This window comes from Puma concolor, chromosome B3 (genome assembly GCF_028749965.1).
Source record: "Puma concolor isolate L17-30 chromosome B3, mPumCon1.1.hap2, whole genome shotgun sequence".
Lineage (NCBI taxonomy): Eukaryota > Metazoa > Chordata > Mammalia > Carnivora > Felidae > Puma > Puma concolor.
In genome coordinates this window covers 3,093,249-3,117,330 of record NC_141672.1, presented here as the reverse complement: position 1 = coordinate 3,117,330, position 24,082 = coordinate 3,093,249, and the positions used below count along the sequence as shown (strand labels likewise).

General features: G+C 62.4%; 1 protein-coding gene and 2 long non-coding RNA genes across 5 annotated transcripts; 2 read left to right on the top strand and 1 right to left on the bottom strand.

Moving 5' to 3' along the window:
* The first annotated feature begins 5,669 nt into the window (after positions 1–5,669).
* TRMT61A (tRNA methyltransferase 61A) lies at positions 5,670–11,653 on the top strand. 3 transcript variants are annotated; one of them, XM_086708730.1, is made up of 4 exons: positions 5,670–5,816; positions 6,374–6,733; positions 9,089–9,355; positions 11,274–11,653. In XM_086708730.1, exons 2-4 carry the CDS (start codon positions 6,403–6,405, stop codon positions 11,543–11,545), a joined length of 870 nt encoding a protein of 289 aa, XP_086564856.1. In that variant the 5' UTR covers positions 5,670–5,816; positions 6,374–6,402; the 3' UTR covers positions 11,546–11,653. The 3 variants fall into 3 exon arrangements, with proteins under 3 accessions (XP_086564856.1, XP_086564857.1, XP_086564855.1); XM_086708731.1 differs by having other exon boundaries at positions 5,681–5,806; XM_086708729.1 differs by lacking the exon at positions 5,670–5,816 and having other exon boundaries at positions 5,831–6,733.
* Positions 11,654–14,122: 2,469 nt separating this feature from the next.
* LOC147579659 (uncharacterized) lies at positions 14,123–18,639 on the top strand. Its single transcript, XR_015251981.1, has 2 exons — positions 14,123–15,249; positions 17,790–18,639. It is a non-coding gene; the product is annotated as an uncharacterized LOC147579659 (long non-coding RNA).
* On the bottom strand, positions 17,726–21,411 carry LOC147579658 (uncharacterized). The gene is made up of 2 exons (XR_015251980.1): positions 21,242–21,411; positions 17,726–17,996 (listed from the first exon to the last, which is right to left on the bottom strand). It is a non-coding gene; the product is annotated as an uncharacterized LOC147579658 (long non-coding RNA).
* Between the last annotated feature and the right edge of the window lie 2,671 nt (positions 21,412–24,082).

Sequence of the window (24,082 nt, the reverse complement as noted above, 5' to 3'; positions counted from 1 at the left end):
CTAGCCCCGCCAGTCCCTGGATCTCGACGAGGGTCCAGGTGTGACCGGCCCAGGCTCCCGCAGCAGGTACTAACCCTTCCACCCACCCACCCCACCCCCGCCCCATCCGAGCTGGCCCGGAGCTGCCGACCTTCCTCAAGGTGCCCGCAGGCATCTCCCGGGCGATCTTGGTGCAGAGCTAAGCTCGAGGGAGGTGCAATCTGGCTGCGGCCCAGTGGGGTGGCACCCGTGGTGCCTTGACCTTGGGCAAGTGTCCCGGCGCCAGGGGACCCAAGCCAGAGACCCCCGGGGCCAGCCTTTCCTGGTAGGTGAGAGAACAATGTGGCCCTGGGAGGCCGCTGGGGAGTGCGCGGTCTCAGAGCCTCCAGACCCCAGCCCTGGGCCCTTTCCACAGGGGACAAGTTCATCTCCCCACCCCACCCCCAAAGGTAGTCCCCCAGAGACTCTCAGCAAAGATGGGAGGAAACACAAACAATAAGCATATGTGAGATTTAAAAAGCAACAACGAGTCGCTAGAAATGAGGATCGTGCAAATTAAAACAAGGACTTCCACTGCCCCCAAACACCCAGATGGCAAAAATGTGAAAGACACACCAGCCAGTGTCGGCCATGGGTTGGAATGTGGAGAGACAGACGGTCACACGCGGCCTGCAACTGTGAACTGCTACATCCTTTCTGAAAAGTAATTTGGCAGTATCTATTAAAATTAAAAACGTTTGTACTCCATGACCCAGCAATCCCACTTCTAGGAATCCAGCCTTTAGAAAGGACGGTCTCATCCCTGCGGGTAGAGATGTGCAGTGGGGAAAACACACAAATGAACTCGATGCCCATCACTTGGGGACTGGCCAGGGGTAGGAAGGCACATCCCCAGTGTAGAGTATTAACACAGCTATTTTTAAAAGTGAGTTAGGGGGTGCCTGGGTGGCTCAGTCGGTTGGGCATCCGACTTCGGCCCAGGTCAAGATCTCACTCACGGTTTGTGAGTTCGAGCCCCGCATCGGGCTCTGTGCTGATAGCTTGGAGCCTGGAGCCTGCTTCGGAGTCTGTGTCTCCCTCTCTCTCTCTGCCCCTCCCCAGCTCATGCTCGCTCTCTGTCCCTGTTAAAAATAAATAAACTTAAAAAAAAATTTTTTTTTTAATAAAATAAAATAAAAATAAAAGTGAGTTAGACCCTTAGTCACTGAGCCACCAGCAAGGACTCAGCAGCCTCCCCCTCGGCCCCCTCACCTCTTGAAGATCCATCTGCCTTGTCCCATGAGAACCTTCTGCAGGCCACCTTCACGGCGGAAAAGAGATCCTATCCCACGTCCACTATCTAGAACATACCCTCTTCCAAACCCTTTGCCGACGTGAGTAAGAGTGACGATCTTCCTGTGGACACTGAAGGTCTTGTCCACATATGAAGCCAACAGAGAAATGGCTGGGAGACCCTTACTACTATCCAAGGGGTCATTGATGATTACAACAAAAAGGAACTAATAAGGTGTTTAAGAAATTCCCCTGCAATGGTGATGTAATTGAGCACCCAGAATATGGAGAAGTAATTCAGCTGCAGGGTGACCAGTGCAAGAACATACACCAATTCCTCGTGGAGACTGGAGTGGCGAAGGAGCCCTAGTTGAAGTTACCCACTTGGTTTTCTTTTTATTATTATCATCTTTTTTTTTTTTAAAGTAATCTCTTCCCCCAACTTGAGGCTTGAACTCACGATCCTGAGATCAAGAGCCGCGTGCTCCACTGACTGAGCCAGCCAGGCGCCCCAGTTTCATGGGTTTTAAGTGCTTTTGATTAAGCTTAAGTGAGGATTTCCTTGCAACGAGTAGAATTTCCCTTCTGTCCCTTGCCACAAGTTTAAAAACCCCACAGCTTGTATAATGTAACCATTTGGGGTCTGCTTTTAACTTGTAGTCGTGCAATTCCTTCATGCAATAAAATGAAAAGAGAAAAAGAAGAGTCGATTGGAGCTTGTGTGTTAATGCACGCCATGCATCGTCTTGTGAATAAGGCAAGAAAGGAGGGGACACCCTTCTCTGTGTGTATGTAACAAAACGCCTCCAGGACCACACAGTGAGCTCTGGGGGACAGCAAGGTGAACATCACACTGCTGCTGGAAGGCTGGCCATGAGTGACCAGCCACGTGAATGAAATCACGTCGCCATCCGGGAGGAGACGGGTGCTGCGGGGGCTGGGGGCAGGGCAGAGGCGGAGCAAGGAGCTCCAGGGGATTTGGTACCTCTGAGGAACCGGCACTGGAGCAAAGAGGCACAGGATGAGCAAGCCCCTTCACCTCCGCCTGTGTGCGCACCAGAGGGCGTGGAGTGTCGCTAGGCTGTCCCTGCGGTTACCACGCACGGGACTTCTGTCTCTTCCCTCGCTCACCTTGGTGTGCTTTGACCTGTTCCCAGTCAACATTTTCTTAGACACATAAAACAAACCAAGGTAAAGAGGCAAATGGGCAGGACTGCCCAGACAGCAGGTGTTCCTTAAGCCTGGAATTCCTGCCCCCTGTGCCCCTTGAAGCCCCTTCCTCCCATTTTAGAAATAATCTGCAGTTGCCTTTTCCACCTCCCCACCCCCAAAAGCCTGATGGGCTCAAGTTTCTGTTTCTGGAAACCTGAAGGCAGACTTGGCTTTCAGACATGGGGTGAGGGGCACTCAGGGCTTCCTCTTTGTCTTCAGCCTCTGCAGCTTCTCAACCCGTCCCCCACGCCACCCTCAGGCCACCAAGGGCCTGACCTGCTGGGTGGGAGGAGGGAAGGGTCCTATCCCCTCTCCCCCCAAAAGCAAGGTCCAAGCTGGAGAGGTGAGGTCCAGAGGTTTGGGGTTGCCTTGCTCAAGGTCAGGCCCTGTGATACTGCTGCTTGAGGCTCCAGAAATCCTCAGCCTCTGAGAGGGGTGTTTTAACCTTTCGCAGATAAGCAAAGGCAGATCAGAAGATGGGTGACAGAAGAGACAGGTCAGAGGTCCAGCAACCCCTCACTGGTCCTGGAGTGCCTGGCCCTGAGCTAACTTAACCTGGGACCTATCTTGGGGACCACCCCCCACCCCAGGGCTGGCCAAGCCCAGGCTGCACTAGATTGACAGCATGGGTGGTCAACAGCTGTGATGGGGGAAAGGCAGGGGGCCTTCAAGGCCTTTAGACCCAAATGTCAGGGGATGGCTCCCTACCAGGGGCTGCTTGGGAGCCTGTGTGGTCCCAGAGCAGAGGAGCAAGGGGTGGGGAGGCCTGGACGGTGCCAGTCTCCACCTCACCAAGAATAACATTGCCCCAGTGACCTGGCTCTTGTCTCTGGACCCTCCATTTCCCCCAGGGCCCAAGGAGCCGGTTTGGCAGCGTCTGGGCAAGAAGCTGGGTGACATCACCCAACGAGTCTATGGTCCAGGTTCCTCAGAAATCACACCTGGTTGCACATTAACCAGCCAGCCCTAGAGGGGGAGGGGAGCTTCAATGGAGTCCCCAGCTTTTCATCCACAAACTCAGCCTGCCCAGTGGGGTGCAGCGCCAGGCATGCAGGGGGGGTAGGCCAAGTGGGAGAGACAGGCAAGGAGCCAGAGGTCATTCTCAGAGCCTGTGCTTAAAAGACAGGATGGGCATTGCTTGCTCCTGGTGCCCCGTCCCTGAGCCCTGAAGAACCCAAAGGGGAAGTTGGTTGCAGTCAGGAGAGGGGTAGGGGCTGCTTTGGGGTCACTGAGCACCATGGGGTAAGAGCCTGGGCTACTCAGAGAAAGGGGGATGTCAGGGCACCTGGTCCAGGTGCAGCCTTCTCCTCCCCCTCCCCTCCCCCCCCCCCCCCCCCCCCGTGGACATCTTCAGCTTCTCTCTTCCTGGCAGGGTGCCTGTGACCCTTGTCTCCAGGGTCTTTTTCCTGCCTGTTCCCACCTTTCTTCAAATCTGCCATTGGTTCTCTCAAGTTAGGTTTACTGGCTTTAAATCCCAATCCCCCAGTGGCTGTGACCTCAGGCAATTACCTAGCCTGAGTCTCCATAAAGTGGTCCCCACCCTGACAGGATTGTGGAGAAGGTTTAATATAATGATACTTCCCTGGGATTCTTTAGAACCAGTTCTTGGTAGGGGAGTCCCAATATACAAACTCTGCCCTGGGCAAAGTGTCCACCTGACCTGAGTAATCAGCTGGGGCTTGGGGGAGCAGTGCTAAGGATGCCGCTCAGGGCTGGGGCAGCCTCAGATGGAGCAGATGGGCAACTCTGGGTAGGCTACCTAGAGGAGGGGGCACTGGAGAAGCTAGCCAACCAGTCACAGACAGAGAGGCAAGTGGGAAGTTGGGACCACAGGAAACCACTGCCGAGTCACTAAGTCCCAATTTAGGCTCTTAGTAGGCACCCAACCTCAGCTCCATATCACAGCTGAGAGGCTGGGGAAGAGGAACCCCCAGAAGTGGAAAGTTGAAATCTCCCAGTGGAGCAATTAGGGGGTGATTCAGGCAGGTGCATCACCAAGAGAGTGAAGCAGAGTGACCTGGAACAGAGGTTGTCAAGCTGTAGATGGGGCTGGCTTGTCTCCATGTTAAGGGGAAGAAGCAGCAAGGCCATAATGAGCCACGTGGGCAGCTGGTGGCCAGAGTGCTGGCCGAAAAGGAACAATAACCCACTTAGGTGGCCACCTAAGTCCCCTTACCTTCTTACCCCTGAGAGGTTCCCAGACCCAGACCCAGCCAGGGCAGAGGCATGGTGGGGGGAGCTGAGGTTAGGCACCTGGTTTCTACCCTGGACTCTCTGAGGGGCCCATGGCAAGGGCCACAGGCACCCTGGCAGTCCTGGCCCCAGAAAAAGAATTCAGAGTGCCCCACGGACAGGCTGGCCCTGCAGGGGCCTGGCCACTCCCATTTTGTCAGGCTGGGGTGTGGCCTACAGTCACTGCTGTAGTAGGGCCTACAGTCACTCGATTTAGCAGGGCCCAGACTAAGCCCAAGGTGGGCTTGAGGGGCTCTATCAGAACGAGCCCAGGGTGCTGGGAGCTGAGTGCTAGAGGAAGGCATTCCATATCCCCTGCTGTCCACCCCTCCGCCCCACGCCCTCTCTACAGAGGAACTGGCTCTGAATCAGCCCTGCTGAGACAGAACAGGGCTGCCGCTTCCCTTTTTTTTTTTTGCCCCTGTGTTCCCGCTGCCCTTCCCCCAGTGTGCCTGCTCAGGCTGCTCACCTGGTCCTCAGCACCCCCAATGTGAGCCCGGTTCATGCAGCTCTCATTGTGCCCCGGTTCCGGGAGGGGACCGCCCGCCGCCTCCCCGAAGTGGAGAACGTGCCCCTGCAGGGGAGGCAAGGCTTGGCCTAAGGCCACTTCTGCAGACCCTTCCGGCCAGAGCCTTCTGGGACGACCCTCTGATCTGCAATTCCATTTTCTGGAATTCATCCTGGGGCCCAGTGTGAGGTGTTCCCAGAGTGGTTTGCTGGGACAGCACGGCCAAGGCAAAGTGTCCTCGTAGGGCGTGGGCAGCTAGCAAAGGGCCAGCCTTTCCGGGGACTTCAGGGCTGCCAAAAAGAGTGCGTTACGAGGCCCTGCCCAGGTCCCCGCCCACAGCAGCCCGACCGAGGGGACGCTGGAACTTCTCGTTTGTCCTTTGCACGAGCTTGTATAAACAGCGAAGTCGTAGCGAGCAGAGGCCGCCCAGGAGGCGCGCTCCGCAGCCGGGAGGGGCTGCCCACGGGTCCCGGCATCCCGCGCGCGAGGGGCGGGGCGCCGTGACGCCATCCGCGGGCGCCGCGCCGGAGCCGGAAGTGCGGAGGCAGCGTCGCGCGGCCACGTGCGGAGCGTCCGGCAGCGGGAGCCCGCCGAGCCTGGCGGGTGAGACTCGGTGCGGCGCCCCCCCTCGCCCCGTGCCGGCCCGGCCTGCCGCGTCCCCAACGTCTGCTGGGGGGCCCTTACCTCTCCTGCATCCCCCTCTTGCCGCCCGTCCGCCTGGAAGCCCGCTTTGGGGGAGACTCGGGTGAGGGGGGTTCCGTGGAATGAAGCCTGGCCTGCAGGTGATAGCCCAGACCACTGACCGCTGCCCCGCTGGTGGCCGGTCCCTCCTCTCACACCTGGAGAATGGGAGCCGGTGTCCCGGAGAAGGGTGATGAGAGGGTCTGATCCTTAGTAGGAAATCGTGGGCTCGTCCTTTGCCATTGCCCCACTTGAGTTTCTCCATCTGTGATTTGGGCTGATGACTTCTAATTCATGACCTAGACCAAGAAGGGCTTAACACGTCAGTGCAGGGTGCAGCCTGTTGGTCGTCCTGTTGGACAGAGCCAGCGACGGAGCCAGCCTCCCCACCCTCACCGCTTGGGACCTGGGCCTCACAGCCCTCCACCTAGATCCCAGGTGCACCCTCCTGGCACCTTTGCATGCTCATGCCCACACACATTCTCCCAGGTCTCAGGCACCTGCCAGATAGCAACACCATGAGCTTCGTGGCGTATGAGGAGCTGATCAAAGAGGGTGACACGGCCATCCTGTCACTGGGCCATGGTGCAATGGTGGCAGTGCGTGTGCAGCGGGGGGCACAGACCCAGACCCGGCATGGCGTCCTGCGGCACTCAGTAGACCTCATCGGCCGCCCCTTCGGCTCCAAGGTGACCTGTGGTCGAGGTGGCTGGGTGTATGTGCTCCACCCCACGCCTGAGCTCTGGACACTGAACCTGCCACACCGCACCCAGATCCTCTACTCCACTGACATTGCTCTGCTCACTATGATGCTGGAGCTTCGGCCTGGCTCTGTGGTCTGTGAATCCGGTGAGTTCTTTGGGCTACCTCAATCCTGATTCTGAAAAATTGACTTGAAGATGAAAGTCTGACCCAGCATCCAGACAGCCTCCATCCTGCCCTTCCTGAAGACAGGCGTGGTTGCTCAGCTTCTATTTTACCAATGTTTTGGGGGGGCTGACTGCAGGGAGTGAGGGCAGAAGCAGGAGCACTAGTTAGGAGGCAGGTGCTGTAATCTAAATGAGAGTTGATGGCACTGGACCAGGGATTTCCCCCAGAGGAGCTGGTGTTCAGTGAGAGTCCTGCCTGCCTTGGCGAGGCAGGGCCAGAGTGCCACTTGGCTCTGGCCTAGGTGCTGACTGCCAGTCGCTACCCCTGTGCTGATAGGAGGACAGAGAGTGGCTGGCCCAGCAGTCCCCGACCACCCAGCCCCAGGGCTGAGAGTTTCCCCTTCCTGGAGGGAGACCAGGGCTGCTCTGAGGTACTCATTGTAGGTGGGGAGTCTCTATCTCAAGCTCATCATTGGCCGGCACTGCTGTCACTGAGCCCAGGGCCTGAGGTCGTTCTGGCCCTTACACACACACACATACACACGTGCTGGGGCCACCTGGGGTGGAGACTGAAGCATACAGCCTGGTCAGGAACAGCCCAGGCCCGATGCACCTATATTTCCAGCATGTGCCTCATGGGCTGTGCAGCTGGGCTCCAAGGTCACAAAGAGTTCCCAGAACCATTGCTTCCAGGTCTGAGGACTTGAGGCCATCTTGTCCCTCTCAGGCCTCTTTCTCCGTGTTGGCCAGCCAGATACTTTGAAACGGGAAGAGTCAGGTGCAGAACCTGGGCTGTGGGTCAGAGGGTTAGTGGGGTCTAGGCAGAGGCCTGCTGCTCAGCCACTGGGGACTTGGGGGGCCGGTGGCAGATGGGCAGCAGGCCCTCGAGCCAGCTCCATCCCCTACTGCTCTCTGTGCAGTGGGTGTGCTTCTGGGCTCTAATATGCCAGCTGTCCTCTAGGAACTACAGGTACAGCCGTGAACAAGACAGGCCAGGTTGCCCCTTCCCCGAGGGGACAGTAAGCCCAGTGTCACTGTTTCAGTGCTGTGATCGCTGTGAGGCTAGTAAAACTGGACTGTGTGTTTGAGGGTGGCTCCAAGAGGTCCCTACACCTCGGTCGGTCCGGGAAGACCTCTGGCATGGGGACATTCAGTTGGAAACGAGAAGGAGGAGGCGCTACGAAGAGCCAAGCAAGCGAGAGTGTCACCCCAAGGGTGAGCTGTGCAGAGGCCCTGAGTGAGGACCCAGCAAGGAGGCCAGCGTGGCAGGGGCAGGAAATGAGGTCGGGAGGAAACGGGCACAGCTCGGAGGGTGGTCGGGTCTGACTGTGCCCGTGTGGAGAGGCGAGAGCAGGGCCTCACCGAGGGGAACAGAATTGCCTGTCTGGTGGTGGTTACAGAGCCAGGAGGAGGGCCCAGGCTGCACGGGGGCAGGGTGGAGGTGGGGAGGCAGGAGCTACCTGTGGACCGAATGTGGGGTGGGAGAGGGGAGTCTGGGGCACCCCTGCGATGTCTGGTCGAGCTGTGGGTGTCGTTGACTGGGCAGGAAGGGCCGATGGGAGGGGTTCGGGCTTGGAGCGGATCCAGCTTTGTCCTCGTCAACGCCGAGCGCTGTCGGGTGTTGGGAGGTTGTGCGTGTGTGCTGGACAATAGGAGTCTGCAGCGAAGGGACCTGGCACTGGGGAGCGTGCATCAAGACTGGCACCCGAAACCGCAGGGCGGGGGAGGTCATGGGGGGACGCAGCCCCAGCTGGGCACAGCCAGGTGAGAAGTCAGGCGGAGGGGCAGCACTGACGGGAGCCGGGGAGTGGCCAGGGCAGGTGGAAGAGAACTGGCGGACTGTGACGTGGGGGAAGAGTGGGGCCCTGTGGAGAGTCGGCTGCCGTGTCTTGGTGCCGTGAGACCAGGCGAAGCGAGGGCAGAGGCACACCACACTCCTGCTGCACGTGGCCTGGAGGTGGGCAGACCTCTGAGTGGGCAGCGAGCTTGGGGGACTCGGGGCCAGCCACCGGGTGGGGGGTGGGGGGTAGGGGGTGGGGGGCGGGGACGGGGTTTGCTCCGGTGCTGGGATCGGGCAGGGCGGCCGCTCTGCCGCCCGGACCCACTGCAGACCCCGGAAACAAACCCAGCCGGTCGCGTCCCCACCCAGCCCCAGTGCAGACTCGGTGACAAAACCGTGGGCAGCCCGGACCTGCTGGGCAGTTCCGGAGTGGTGCCCACTAGCGACCAGGATCGTCTGACCCATGGGCCCCGTGTGGGTTTTTCCAGAGTAAGGGTGGGGTTGATTCTTAAGTGTCCCCGGCAGTCCTGCCTGACACCCGTCCCTTCCTGCCAGGCACTGGCAGCGGCTCCGTGTCCCACGCGCTCATCCGCACCATCGCGCCCACGGGCCACCTGCACTCGGTGGAGTTTCACCAGCAGCGGGCAGAGAAGGCCCGGGAGGAGTTCCAGGAGCACCGAGTGGGCCGCTGGGTGACGGTGCGCAACCAGGACGTATGCCGCAGCGGCTTTGGTGTGAGCCATGTGGCTGATGCTGTTTTCCTGGACATCCCGTCTCCTTGGGAGGCTGTGGGCCACGCCTGGGACGCCCTCAAGGTTGAAGGTACGTTGGGGGTTCTGGTGTGGGCCTGGCCTTGGGTGTGGGTCGTCTGAAGCCCAGAGAGGTCAGAAGCCAACAGGCCACATAGTGTGGCCAGGCCAGGGCCCCTTTTGACCTGAAGTCGGGGTGGGTCAGGCTGGCTGAAGGCTCGTGGGGAGGTGGAGAGGAATAGGAACTGGGGAGAACGGGGCTCCAGCTGAGCCTGTGTTCTTTGGCCTTGCCCCGCTCCCCCCCACCCCCCACCCCCTGGAGCTGGGAGGCATCTGAGTTCCCTGGGGACTGTGGCAGCCCCACCTTAGAGGTGCCACCTCTAAGGCACCTCAGGGCACTCCAGACTCTGACCCCAGCTCTTGCCCGAAGAATCTCCCCTCCCCCCACCAGCCACAAGCCAGCAGAGTAGCCCCTTTTAGGGAAGATACGAGATGTGGAGGCGGCGGGAAGGAGGCGGGAACATTGGCTCTGAGCCAGGGAGGCGCTGGTGAGGCCCTGGGTTTTTCCCTTTTGTGGAGAAGGAGCCAGCCCAGGCAGCCAGGGCCCCTTCCCTCCTCCCTGCGGAGCAGAGCAGGACAGAGGGTGGGGAGGAGGGTGGAGAGCCAGCCCAGGCACCCCCAGGGGGAGGGCTGCCCCCCCCCCCCCAAAGACAGGTGCCAAGGCGTGCCTCAAACAGCAAGGCAGCAGCAGTGGGTCCCAGTGGGTCCCCTGCCGTGTCCCTGCTCTCTGCCAAGGTGGCCTGGGGCTCGGGAGGAGCTGAGCCCAGCTTCCCGCCCCTCCACCCCTTCTAGCTTTGCCCCCAGATGATGCCAGGTCCACGTGGTCACCCTCCCGAGCCTTCCTCCTGTCGTTGGGGCTCCCTCCTGGTGCTTGGCTGAGGGGAGCTGCACCATCCGTGGACCCCACCCCCTGTACCCCTCCAAGCCCCTCCCTTGGGTTCTCTCTGTGTCTCTTGCTCATGGGCCTTGTATTTTCCGATACCTGCCTGCTCTGTGAGCCCGACCCCAGCGAAGTGCAGTCCCCAGGCTCCCTGGGACTCGGGCTGGCCGGAAGGCTCTAGCCCTCGTCCAGAGGGTCCTGTCTCTGTCCCTGTCTCTGAGCAGTACGCTCAGGGGCCAGGTGCCTTCTTGGGGATGACACTGTGCCCTCTAGGTTGCCATCAAACTGCTCGTGCGTCCTCCAAACTCACCCCTTCCCGAAGATCCATCTGGCGGTCCCTGGGTGTGTCCCCAGGTGTGGCTGAGGTGACCAGGCCTCAGGGACATTCCAGGACTTGCCCGGCCACATCCCTTCCCCCACCTCGCATTCCCCACACTCTCCTTGCTAGGATGGGGTTGTGGGCTGGACGCGGGCCAGGCCGAGGGACACTGCAGGTGGGCCCTGGTGGGAGGTGGCAGGAAGGGGCTGTCAGCTCCCGCCTGCACCCTGTCATCCTTGGCCGTCGGCGCCTCCTGTTCCCCAGAGCGGGTGACAGCCTCTAATTTCCTGTGACAGCAACAGCCTCCGCCCGCCGGTGAGCCCCGTCCCCCACTGCCACCGTGCCGTGTGGTGAGTGCTTCTGGGCACGTGCTCCTGCAGCTGGGACAGGGCTCTGCCCTGACCCCTGACCCCTGAGCCCGTTGTTCCTCCCGGCCCCGACCCTCGGGTTTCCCCGTAGAAGCGCCTGCCAAAGGCCAAAGAAATAAGGGCCGTGGGCTTGGTCTAAGTGGCCCCTTCCACGCAGCTCCCGGAGAGCCCCTGCCCTGCCGGCCTCTGCCTCTCCTCCACCCTGCTGCCAGGCTCTGTGTGGTGGAGGACTCGGCCGGCCTCGGGCCCCAGGCTCTGCACCCACACGCCCGGCCCGCAGCCCTCAGCCCTCAGGCTGCCGGCTCCTGAGCCCCCACCCTACTCCCCGCCCGGCTCCCCTGACTGCGCGTCTGGCTCCCCGCAGGTGGGCGCTTCTGCTCCTTCTCGCCGTGCATCGAGCAGGTGCAGCGCACGTGCCAGGCGCTGGCGGCCCGCGGCTTCTCAGAGCTGAGCACCTTGGAGGTGCTGCCCCGGGTGTACAACGTGCGCACCGTCAGCCTGCCCGCGCCCGACCTGGGGGCCGGTCCGGGCCCCGAAGCCGGCCCCGACGCCAGCCCCTTCCGCAGTGGCACACCCATGAAGGAGGCCGTGGGCCACACCGGCTACCTGACCTTTGCCACCAAGACCCCCGGCTAGCTAGCGGGCCTCCCCGGAGCCCAGGCAGGGAGGTGTGGCTCAGCCAGAGGCCGCCTTATACGGTCAGCGGGCGACCGCCGGGCCGGGCGTGTTTAGAAAGGCGGGGGGGGGGGGGGGGGGGGGCGGGGAGGGCGGGCAGGGCTGGGGGGGCCCCAGGGGGCGGCTCCAGGAAGGCCTCCTGCCCCAGTCACTGCTGGGCTCTGCTTCCCCGAGCTGCTGCTGTTCTTTTTGCCACAGAAAATCTCCACCGTCGCAAGCTCTTCTGGGTGTTGAGGCCAAGGGGTGCCCCTTCCCAGGTGGCCCCAAGCTGGCAGGGAAGGGGGAGCAAGGACTCCGAGGAGAGGACCAGGGGCTTGCTGCCCCACTCAGTGTGCGGCCTGGCTCGTCCTCTCCCCGGGGCAAGGCCTGGCGCTGCCCTGGGCACCCCCCCCCCCCCCCACCAGAGCTGCCCGTGCCAGGCCGGCCCGGAGGCCAGGGAGAGGTGGTCTTGCCGTGTGGCCTCGAGCCTGGCCCAGCCTGCCTGGCTCTATACAGGCCAAGCGGCAGTGTCCTGCGGCCCCTCCTGTTGGAGAGACGGGGGAGGGGAGCCCTGCCCCGCTGCCGAAGTGCCTCCTGTGGCCGCGGTCCCGCCAGAGCCCCTGGCGTGTCAAGAAGCGAGACCGCGGCATCACTTAGCTGGGAGCCTGAGGAGGGCGGAGAAGTGCTTCAAGTGATCTGGCTGGCGGTCCTTCTCAGCTGTTTGAACCCCAGCTGTCCAACCCCGGAGCTACTTGGGTGCCCCACCCTCACGAGAGCCCTGGGGACACGGGGGCGCATCCAGGGGGGAGGGCACCCCTCCAGGGCAGGCCTGCCCCGCTCTCTGGCATCCGTGCCTGCCACTGCTGCGTGAAGGGCCCGAGTGTCTGCCCTCGGCCTCAGCTGTCATCAGGAGCCTCAGTTTTCCCATGTTGGACGAGAGCCCCAGGGTGCTGTGCTGGCAGGGGCAGGGGGCCGGCCCCTGACCATGCCTGGCGGAGAAATAAACACCGTTGCCCCTGCCGTGCACCTGGTCTGTTTGGTGCCGCTCGAGTCAGACCCTCATTCCCGACACCAGCCTCTGGGCTGGGCCTCCCCACACACAGTCCTGGGTCTGCTCCTTCCTCTCCCTGTCCCAGGGCGGGGCGTCTGGACAGGGGCTCTGGACTCCAGGACAACAGCCTGGGACATGATGGACAAAGGGGCGAGTGTGTGGCCACCCCCACTCAGCTGCAGAAAGGGCCACTTGTCCTAGTGGGGGAGGGGGGAGAGGGTCTGCCTCTGTGTGTGTGTGTGTGTGTCCCCGTGTCCGTCCGTCCGTCCGTCCGTCTGTCCTTCCGTCCTTCCGTCCCAGAGCACTGGACCCTCCATTCACAGCACAGTCTGTCTCTTATGCTTTCTGAAGGGTCTAGAGCTCAAGAAAGACCCTCCAGGCCTGAGTCCGTGGGAAGATGCCTAAGAGGTGGGCCTACTGGGGGGCTGGTCTCCTGGGGGAAGCGTCACAGGGTGGGGCTCCCTCTTCCTCCCAACCTCCTGGCAGGACCTGAGCCCCACCAGATTTCCTTGGGGCCCTGGGACCACTGTCCCAGCCTTCTGCCTCCCGGGACCTGGCCCGACCTCTGAGCGGATGCTTAGCTTCGGGGACAGAGGAGGACCTGTGCCTTCCCCTGGCCTTTGAGAGAGAGGCCTGCAGGAGGTCTGGCACAGGGCACGGCCCGCCTCGGCGAGCTCCACTTCCCAGATGGGGCTGAGGATGGCGATCCAGACCACGGCCCTGGTTTGTCACTGGGCCTGGGGTTGCCAGAGGACTGGGGTCAGGAGACCTGCACCCCTCCCCACGGGCACACCAGGCACAGGGCAGCTCTCAAGTCTGGGTGGCCCTCTGGCCCCTCATCTGTGCCGCCAAGCCCCGTGTGAGCCCCTGTGACCCCACCGGGCCTCCAGGCATCAGCCTTGCCCCAGGTAGCCCTCTGGGCCCAATTCAGCCTCAGTCTGGAGCCCCGTGTGGTCCTGAGCCCCCGGTGAACTCCTCTGCACCCTTAAAGACCGCACTCAAAATGTGTCTCAGTGCCGCCCAGCCCCAGCCTCAGGCAGGAGCATCCTGGGGAACCATTCTCTGCTCCCATGTCTCCTGGCAAAGGAGCCAAAGCCAAGTGGTGTCCCAATTCTGCAGAAGGGGAGCCCAGTGTCCAGAGGCAGGGCCAGGGCCCGTGATGAGTGGCCGGTCAGCAGGTTGGTGACAGCCACCTCTGCGAGTCAGCAGCACGGGGCTGGTCACAGGGCAAGGATTCACGGGGACGTCCCCTGCCCAGCCCCAGACACTCACTCTGACCCTCAGTTTTTCCTGGAAATTCCTATACCCGCCCTGCCGCCACCCAAGATGTGAAGATGTCACACGTCTGACTGCCTCCCCTGCTGCCCCCCTCGGGCATCCAAGCCCTCCAACACCTAGAGACCCTGGCTTACTTGCTCCGAGGGTCGCAGTCCGAGATCACACCCTTCCCCCAGGAAGCCCCCTGGGCCTTGCCCTCTTCAGCCCTGGTGTGTTTTGCCCCTGCCCTTGCTATGCTTCACCCTCGCCTGCCTCTGAGGGGCTCACCCCCTCCACCAGAAGCCCCTGGGCTGGGGTGGGTTGGGGGCCCAGGGTGGGATTTTGGATGGGCAGCAGGTGGCATAATGGATGCCAGGCTGCTGGGGGCCACACCCTGTCTAGCAAAGTGATGAGGAAGGGTTGTTTGCTCCATGAGGATAGGACAGCAGGTGCACTGCCCCACACCTGCCCCCCTCACACCACCTCCCACCCCAGCCTTGCCTGCCTGCGTTACCTGGTCTGTCTTCTAGGGACACAGGCCCCCCTCTTCTCCAACCTGTTGCTGAAGGCAGGCAGACAGGCTGTGTGGGACCCCAGGCCGGAGAGATGATGCTGTTCCTACCCGGCTCTAGCTCACTGCCTAGGCGGAGAAGCTGAGGCCCAGAGGAAATGAGACTCTCTGGGGCCCAGGCCGCCAAGCTTCTGCATGCTGACCGGGGACTCCTAGACACTCTCCTGCCCTGTGTGGTCCCTTGGATTGTAACCACAGAGGCCAAAGGGGAGAGCAATTTCCACTGGAATCCTGGAAGGCTCCTCAGAAGAGGGGACCGCTGTGCGAGGTGTGGAAGGGCTGGTGGAAACTGGAGGAGGGTGAGCAAGGGTCCTTCCAGGTGGGAGTGTACAGGCCTCAGACAGGAATCCCACGGGCAGGCCTGGGAGAGGGCAGCTTGATGAGTTGTAGAGGGCAGTGTCCCCACCTCTGAGACTGGTAGCCGCCTGCCCTGTTTGCAAGGCTGCTGTGTGCACAGGCTGGCCGCCCAGACAGTGCCCCACTCGACACAGAAGCTGTTGGGCTCACAGGCCAGGCTGGGGGTGTCCCTGCCTCCTGGTGGGGCCTCAGGTGGGAGGGTCCCCAGGGGCTTCCCTGCTGGGGGTCTTGGCTCCTGATGCCCCAGGAGGGATGTGCAGGTGGAGGCTAATGTTGCCCAGTCCTCAGAACTCTGCCCTCTTGGCCAGCCTCGCGGGTGTGTCCGCCAGTCCGGCAAGTGCAGACCAAGCCCCTGCTACGGGTCACGCCCTCCCGGCGCCGGGAACCAGACGTTCGGGCAGCCCTGCCTGCCCCTGCGGGGCTCCCGAGAACCAGGCACCAACGGTGCAGGTGAGAGCCACAAAGTGGCAGCAAAGCAAGGGAAGGGGGTTCAACCCGTGGTGTGTAGGGGGGACGGAGGGTTGGGACCATCAGGAAGGCCTTGCCAGGAGGTGGCCCCCTGCAGTCGCCGACGGACAAGGATATTTGGACTTGATTCTTAGGGAGGCCAGACTCCACTGGGCCCTGCACTGGGGGGCTCGGGCTCTGGGCCCACCTGCTTCACATCCTCCCTCTGGGCGCCGTGGTGACAGTCCCTTCCCTCCTGGCAGAGAGGAGGACACACACAGTGCCTGCCTGGGGGTGGGAGTGGGGAGGAGCTGCCATGGGATTGAAATATCCAGTTGGCGTTTGCCCAGTTGGTGCTTGTACAACGTTTTGGATTGTTGTAAGTTAGAGGGGTGTTTGTGAAATAATCTCTACGCCCATTGTGGGGCTCAAACTCCTGACCCCAAGATCGAGAGTCGCACGCTCTTCTGGCTGAGCCCTCCGGGCACCCAGAACATCTGTGATTGTCATCGCTGGGGAGAGCCACTGCTGCCACCGCCTCCGGGAAGCCGTCAGTCTCCGTCTCAGATTCCAATGCCAGAATCTTGGGCCCACTCTGGGTCTGAGAATGTTCTTTGGTGTTTGAGGTCCTCGAATAGCTTTTTGCTTCAGGGGCACTTGGCTAGTCAGTCTCTCAGGATAATGGGAGAGAAGATTTGACACTGAGACTTCTCTGGAAAACCCAGCTCATCCGCCCGCTGTGCTCACGGTTGTGTAATAAAACTGAGAGCCGCAGGAACATCAGGCCAGCGGGGTGGGGGTGGGGGGAAGGAGCACTTTGGGTGACCTCACGGCCTTTGAGGTACGTGCATGGTCAATCAGCTGTCACGCAGGCGTGCTACATAACAAATACCTATCCCCCCATGGCCGCAGAGGCTGCCAGCAGCAGTCCTTTTCGCCCTCAGATCTGCGGTGTGGCTGCTCTTGGCCGACCTCAGCCAGGCCTGTTCACGTGCGGGGCCAGCTGATGTCAACTCAGCCCGGCCCCCGCTTGCTTCTCTGCTCCCTCTGGGGCTGCGGCCTGGCCTGCGTGCAGGGAGGGGGGCGGGCGGGCCCTTTCCGAGCCCTGCATCACACGGCCTGCCCTCGGGTCGGGCGGACAGGGGGGCCCTGCGGTTCGGGTGGCGGGACTGCGTGGCAGGGGCGGGGTGGGGGGCAGGGCAGGGCGTGGGACCGCGGGTCTCTGCCGGCCTCGCCTGCCCTCCCCGCCTCGCCCCTCGGAGGGAGGAGGGCATTTCAAAGTCAGGCTGCCTCGGGAGCGGCGTCGGCGTCGGCGGGAGGGAATAGCTCGGCTCCCACCAGGCTGAGAATAGCTCAGAATTGGGTCACGCTCGCCGAGAGCTCCGGTCGCAGCCTCCAGCCTTTGACAGTAATCAGCTTTCTCCCTGACATCTGTCCCTTCAAAGGGGGTCGGCCGGGTGTGGGCACATTTTTAGAAGAAGCAGAGGGGCCAGGAGGGGAGGAGGGTTCGGTAATGAGTTGGCCCTACATCCCTCCACTCTCCCCACCCCCCCCACCCCCCCCCCCCCCCGCCAGACGGGCCACCTCCACCCCTCCCCCGACCTGCGCCGTCCCCACCTCTCAGCCGCCAGCCACCAGCCATGCCCTCCTGCCTGCGCTCTGGCCGCCCTTGCCCTTTACCTCCCGAGTCTCCCTCTTTCTCTCTCTGGGGCCCTCTTTCCTTCCGTGGAGGATAGAGGCAGCAGTGGGGGGATCCTGGGGCTCGTGTCTCTCCAAGCCCTCAGGCCTCTCTTCAGCAGCCCCTTACCCCCCAACTTGAGCCCAAAATAGTACGCAGCCCTTTTGCCCCTAATGTCCTCAAGTCCTCCCCACGTGCCCACAAATGCTCTGTTCGTGCGCCAGTCACCAAGCACTTGGCACAGGGGGACCCTCTGAGTCTCAGCCCTCAAGTCCCTCCCAGCCTGTCCCCACAGCCAAGCGTGGACCCTAGGTCTGGCATCCCAGTGAGAGACAGAAATCACTGAGTCCTGAGACAGGAGGTGGACGGGGTTGTCTGAACTCCAGACATTTAGGGAGATGCTTGAGTGGCCTTTACTTTGCCAGGACCCAAAGGTCGGCACCCCCTCCTGACTTCCTGTCTCTGTAGCAAAATCAGGATGTGTCCGCCCAGAATGAGTTCTGCCAAGCTGCCCTCCCCCAGAAGGCAGAAGTGACCTTCCACGGCCAGGCCTCAGTCCTCTCTGCTGGCCAGGCCGTCTTTCCAAACCCACAAGGCAGTTCCCGTGGCAAAACATTCCTGAGTTTGGGCCGCGGGTGTGTCCAGGAAATCTCCCCGGAGCTGAGGCCGGCCCTTGGACCAGCCGAATCAGCATCGCCTGGGGGCTCCGTGGAAATGCTCTTCCCCGGCCCCACCCCAGGCCTGCGGCATTCGGAAGCTGGGGGCATGGGGCTCAGTGATCACTGCAGAGACACGGGCAACTCTCGAACTTTCTTCCTTCTTTTGTTTCTTAAAACGCGCAAACGCATCCCGATTACTTGAGCAGCAAGGTCAAGTCCGTGGAGGCTTCCAGCACCATGGATTCACTCCTCCAGGCCGCGCTGGTGTCAGTCAGAGCTTCATTTTGCCTCGGCCTGCTCCTGCTCGGAACTCTCGTGTCGTCCCCAAACCCTTCTCTTGAGATCGCTGTGTCTCTGGAGGCTCATCTCGCCGGCGAGCTGGGACAGGCAGCGCACGCGGACCCCTTCGAGTCCTGACGTGAACGACCCAGAGGTTTTATTTTACAAAATGAGACATTTGGGAAACTGAAGCCTGAGCGCTTATTTCGTGGGTTTAAGGAATGACACCTTTTTTAGGTGTGCTAATGGTACCGGGAGGTGGCCCTGGGCCAACGGAGTGGAGGCTGGGAGAGAGGAAGCCCCATACTCCTTGGACGTGGAAGGCTTTGCATTTTCTTATATTTATTTTTGAGAGAGAGACAGAGCGTGAGCAGGGGAGGAACAGAGAGAGAAGGAGACACAGAACCCAAAGCAGGCTCCAGGCTCCCAGCTGTCAGCACAGAGCCCGATGCGGGGCTCGAACCCACAGACCGTGAGATCATGACCTGAGCTGAAGTTGGATGCTTAACAGACTGAGCCACCCAGGTGCCCCTCTTTTTTTTTTTTTTTTAAGTTTATTTATTCGTTTGTTTGTTTATTGAGAGAGAGAGAGAGAGAGAGAGAGAGAGAATCCCGAGCAGGCTCCATGCTTTCAGCCCAGAGTCCGATGCAGAGCTTGATCTCACCAACCCTGGGATCGTGACCTGAGCCAAAATCAAGAGTCAGATGCTCAACCGACTGAGCCACCCAGGTGCCCTTGACATTTTCCATAATACATTTTTTAAAAGGAAGAAAGTGCCCCAGGCCGTTGCAACCATTTCTTTGCTCTAGACTCTCCAGGCAGCAGGAAGAAGTTCCTGTCTTTGCAGGTGCCCCAGACTTACTTCCCTCAGCCTCCTCTGAAGTCAGGGCCCTGGTGTTTCTCTAGGGTTTCCCAGCATAGGGGCAGGGAGCAGTGGGTCACACGCTGCAGGGCAGGTGGGAGAGGCAGGTGGCCCGTCCCTGGCAGGGCCACAGTGAGCCATCCACTCTCTGCTCCTCGCATGGATCCAAGGCCACAGACCCAGGAGTGGGTTTGCTGTGGTGGAGGGTGGGCCTTGCGAGTGGCCCCAGCACAGAGGGAAGGAGGGCCCTTGCTTCCTGCCCTGGAGAAGTCTGTGTCCCACAGCTCCCAACTCCAGAAGACCACCCTGTTTCCTCCTTCCACACCCTCCCTCAGCCCTGCCCCCGCCCCACTGACCTTGTCCCCCAGAAAATAGCCCAGAAACCCATTTCATTGCAGCGTAATTGACATGTGATGGATGGCGCCCATGTAACTGTCCTGATCCAGGAGTCCTGTGTGACCCCATCCCCTTTCCCACCGTCTCCCCTGCCCGGCCCTAGGCAGCCGCTCTTGGCCACTATCATAGCATTTTCGAGAAAGAGGCTCTAAATGGGACTGAACCAGCGACTGAGGTGAGGAGTGAACGTGGTTTCAGAGGCACCCTCAGAGCAGGTAGCTGGCACATGGCGGTCGGTGGCACCCCAGCTGCCCGCACCAGCAGCCTTAGGCTCCCAGGATGCTAGGTGCATGGGCCAGGGCTCTGAGCTGCTAGATGCACAGAAGAGGCCTGCGGACTCGGAGACTCCGGCCGCCAAGGAATGCGGGCTGCGGGCTGTGGGGCGGGGGCGGCAGGGGTGACCGGGGCCTGTTGCTAAGCTACAGGCACAATGGACATTCCCGGCACTAGGCAACGGGGCCGGGGCCGTCGCTGAAGGAGAGGTGGGGACTGGAGGCCCAGGCCCCCCCATCCCCCAGCTCTGTGCCCCCCCAGGACGTGAAGGTGCACTGGCTGCCTGGGCCCTCGGGGTAGAGTGCCTGTCTTGTGCCCGCCCCAGGCGCCCTCCGGGACCCAGGCCCGCTGGCTCGGTTCCTGCAACGCCCTCCCTGCCACCCCCTCCCGGCCTCTGCCTCCTCCGGTCCTGCTTCCTGGCTGGTCCCTCACGATCTTGATGCAGGAATTTCAGGGGTCCTGGGCAGGTCTTCGAGCTTTTGGTGGCACCCCAGTCCTCTGCCGTCTGCTCTGTTCCCCAGCCCTCAGGCTCGGCGCCCCCGCCTTCAGCCCAGCCTGGCCAGGGCTCTGGCTGTGCTTGCAGGCACTTCTGGCAGGGCCGCGGGCCCCCAGCGGCCGTCCCCAGCGTCCAGCCTGGCCTCTGTCTGTCTGGGACAAGACGAGGGCTTTTGTGTTGCCCTTCAGGCTCCACTTCCTCCCTCCGCGGAGAGACTGCTAAGGAGCTCTGGGCCCAAGTGCCACCAGCTGGCCCTGGGGGGTGGGGAGGGGACGGACTCAGCAGGCTGGGGACGGAGGTCCACGTGGCTGGCCCCCGCCCCACGGCCCTCACTGAGCTCCTGGGTCAGGCCACCAGGCCTTTGCCCACGCAACTCCCCCATCCAGTGCCTTCTGCGCCGTGGGCCCCCTCCCCCCAGGGCGCCCCCGCCTCCTCTCTCAGCCTGGAGAGACCCTCGGGCCGCCGGGCCCTCTCCCCCCACCCCACTCCCGTGTGTGTACACACAGCAGATACACACACGCACAGGCCAGGCGTCACGCGACCCGGAGAGAAGCTGGGTTTGGCGGCTGAGTGCAAGGAGCGTTGCCCTGAGCCTCTCCCCGTGACCACGCACCCCCAGGCCAGGGGACCAGCTGCCTGCCCCCTGGAGGCTGCCTCCTAACACCTCAGGCTCCCTCTCACCTTCCTGCAACCCCTACTCCTGAAGGGAGCTCGCCTGCCTGCCTGGGGGACAGCTAGACACAGACCGCCCCGCCCCCCCCCCCCCCCCCCCACTAAGCCGAGACCCCTCCAGCTGCCCTGGGCCCAGCATGGCATTTGGGAGGGGGGGTGCTGCACCTCAACTGCTGCTGTCACTCTTCAGGAGCGAAGCCAGGGAAGGGGCCCGCTCCCGTCCCCTCCCCCACTCCGTCTACTTTCCAAGGAGGCCCAGGCCCGGCCTATGCTGAGCTGGGGGGCTCTTCTAGGCTGAGAGCTGGGGACAAAGAGGCAGCTGCCGGTGGGGGGTGGGAGGGGTGGGGGGGTGGGCATGGCCTTTGTGCGCGTCCGGCCCCTCCTGGTGACCTCACTGCCGGCCAGAGAAGGGCCCTTTCTTCCCAAAGGCGGCTGTTGGGAATCCGCCTGGGGACAAAGTCGCTGCCAGGCGGGGAACAAGTGAGCGGATGGCCCCCCTCATGGCATAAATTAGGGGGCCTGAGGTGGAGGAGGGGATGGCGGCTGCAGCTGGCGCCCAGGGCGGTGGGGGAGGCGCGCCGTTCTCGTTCTCGTGCGCAAACGCACGGCCGACCCTCCCTCCCACCCCCCACGGGTACACGGGGCTGCCCCCTCCAAGCCTCATTCATTCATTCCTCACGTGGTCATGAGCGCTGGCCTTGCGGACACAGACCACCTGCTGGAGGAAGGACTGGATGCCTGTCTGCCGGGCGGGGGCTCTGGTCCCCAGGGGAGGCTGGGGCTGAGCGTGCACGTCTGCGGGTGTCCGAGGTCCAGCAGGTGCCCCTCAGCCTGGCCAGCTCATCAGGTGAGGTCAGGAAAACGTTTGCTTTTAGATGAGTGGTGTCTTATGACATTCCCCCCCCCCCCCCCCGCCGCTGTGGGGCCAAGGGCTTCCTGTCCCCAGGGCCCCTGCCATTCCACAAAGTGTCCTCACAGCCTTATTGGTCCTTAGCCCTCAGGGCGCTGCCCCAGAGAGGACTCCTGCGGGAGACCCCGTTGGGTCTGGGTAGCCCAGGGCAGCCCATGGCAGCAGGGACATGTGGACAGACGTCACAGATAAGGCTCAGCCAGCGTGGCTCACCCAGGCGGTCCCTCAGGCTGCCCCACCAACGCACCCCGGTCTCCTCTGGCTACTTGCTTAGCCTCCCTGGGCATCGGAGACGCTTGACTGTCCCCAGCCCCACAGCTCTGAGTGCACCTGGGCTCCAGGCCAGACGGGCTTCCTGTAGGTGGAGGCAGCGGGCGTGGCACTGGCCCTCGAAGGTCAGAGTGGGCCAGGAGGCAGGCACAGGTGAGCTTAATGTCAGGCCCAGGGGGTGTCCTTTGAAGGATGAACCTCCCCACCTGCCCCACCTGCTGTGAGTGGAATCTGGCCCTGGTGTCACAGCCTCGCTGTTAACAGGGGCTGAGGTGTCTGAGCGAGTGAGGGGCATCGGCCCTCCTGTGGGTCCTGTCCCATGAGGGGGCATATGGGCGGCTTGGGGCTCTGTCCCCAGTGCTCCGGGCTGCCCCCTCCCACTGAGATGCTGTCCTGACTTGGGGAGGCCCAGGCCTGAGACCTTTGGGGTACAGAGAACCTCACGGCTGGCTGTCAGCACAGCAGCGCAGAGAGCCCTGAGGTTTCGGGGGGGGGGGGGGTGCTCCAAAGGTCTTTAGCAACCATTGAGTCCGCAGCTCACCAGGAGACGGGGGACGGGGGGAGGGGGGACTTGTGTGGCTGAGCACCTACTATGCTGGGCATTTCTGCCCCCGTCACTCTCAAGGGACAGGAAATGACCCCCACGGGCCTGGCCCCACATCCACGGTTGGGTGGGAGGCTCGGAGGAGGCCAAGGCTTCTAAGGCACGAGCCCCCAAAGGCCAGGGTGTGCAGCCCCCCCAGGAGGCCTGAGAGCCCCGCACCCTCTCCTGGAACAGAGAGCCCGCAGGCGGCGGGGGCGGGGTGTAAGTAGGCCAGCGCTCTGTGCCACGTTGCCATGGTGCCGCAGCAGGCCTCCTGGGACGTTCCCAGGACACCTCTGGCCGCCTCCAGAGCTCCCTCTCCAGCCCCGCCCAGGCCCTGTCCCCAGGCTGGGGCTGTTCTAGTCCCCGGCCCCTCTGCCCCCAGGCCCCTCGCCCACCTGCCGGCTGCTGGGGGGTCCGTGGCACAATGTCTCCGTCCCACCTTGTCACACACACAGCACACATGTGCATGCACACACAGGCACACAGCGTGCAGCACTTGTGCACACAGAGGCACACCCATAGCACACGTGCACACAGGCACACACGCACAGCCACACAAGGCGCTCACTGGAGCTGCAGGAGCCATGGCCCTAGAGTCCCCGAGAGCTCCACCCACGTTCAGCCCCAGGCAAAGTGGAAGTGAGATGTCTGTGCAGAACTTCCGGCTCCAAGACCCGCCTGGGCTCCAGGGGCCACTAAGCCCAGAGCTGGGCTTCAGAGGCCTTGGCAAGGAGCCCACCTCACTTCATCTGCTTGCTGACGGTGGAGAGGAGGGGAGGAGGCTCTCCTGGCCTAGGATTTAGGGGACACGCTGGTTTAAAGGGAGGACACGAGTGGCACCGAGTTCAGATGAGGCCGCCTCTGGGAGGTACCGGGACCTGCTGGGCTCCTGCCCGCATGTTGGCTGTGCTCCCCCTCGCCCAGGGCTCCGTGGGCCACACTGGACTCGCCACTGCTCGCTTCACAGAAAGTGGCCCAGAAACACACTGGTGCACAGCTGCCTTGGCAAGGCCGCGGGCTGTCCCGGGGGCCCATTGGAGCACAGAGAGGCCCTGGGGCCCTAGGTGGCCCAGCCTGGCTCTCGTTGTCAACTGATGTCAAAGAGTGGAGTTTGGGCATCAGGGGAGAGAGCGGGGGTCCCTGAACCTCTGCGGGACCCCACTGAGGGGGCAGGGAGAATGGCAGAGCCGGGAAGCTTCCCTGGGGAGGAGTGCTGGGAAGGGGCCAGGTGGGAGGGGCTGGGGCCCCTTGCTGGAGAACGCCCAGGTCCCCATTGAGGGTCACAGCTGGGCCCCTGGATCCCCTGCCGCAGCCTCTCCATCTGACAACACAGGGCTGGCCAGGGGTCATCCCCAAGCCCCCCCCCCCCCCCCCCCGAGTTTGAGCACATGCAGGCCCCTGGGAAACGGGACAGCCGCCTTACAAAGAGGCACCACTCGACAGAAACCACACCTGTGCGGTGGTTGTGGCCTCCACGAGCGCTTGTGTCCTTTGGGGGAAGAGTTATTGTCTGTCAGAATCTCAAGGTCCCTGGGAAAGGCCTTGAGCTCTTAGCAATGTCAAGGCCTGAGCCAAGGACCCAGCAGTGCCAAGGCTTCCAGGCCTCTCTATGGCATAACGCCGTGTGAGGTGTGCTCAGGAGAGGCAGGGCTGAGTGCAGGGTCGGGGGGGTGGCCACTGAGAGGCTCAGAAAGCCTCCTTGGTCAGGGGCATGAGAGGCAGGGCAGAGGGGGGCTTCATGGAGGGGCAGGTGG

Bases quoted from the DNA above. Each gene is read 5' to 3' on its own strand.
- TRMT61A (XM_086708729.1), top strand. From the start codon at position 6,346: ATGCTCATGCCCACACACATTCTCCCAGGTCTCAGGCACCTGCCAGAT. The intron at 6,734-9,088 runs GTGAGTTCTTTG...CCTTCCTGCCAG, and splicing joins CTCTGTGGTCTGTGAATCCG to GCACTGGCAGCGGCTCCGTG. The intron at 9,356-11,273 runs GTACGTTGGGGG...GGCTCCCCGCAG, and splicing joins GGACGCCCTCAAGGTTGAAG to GTGGGCGCTTCTGCTCCTTC.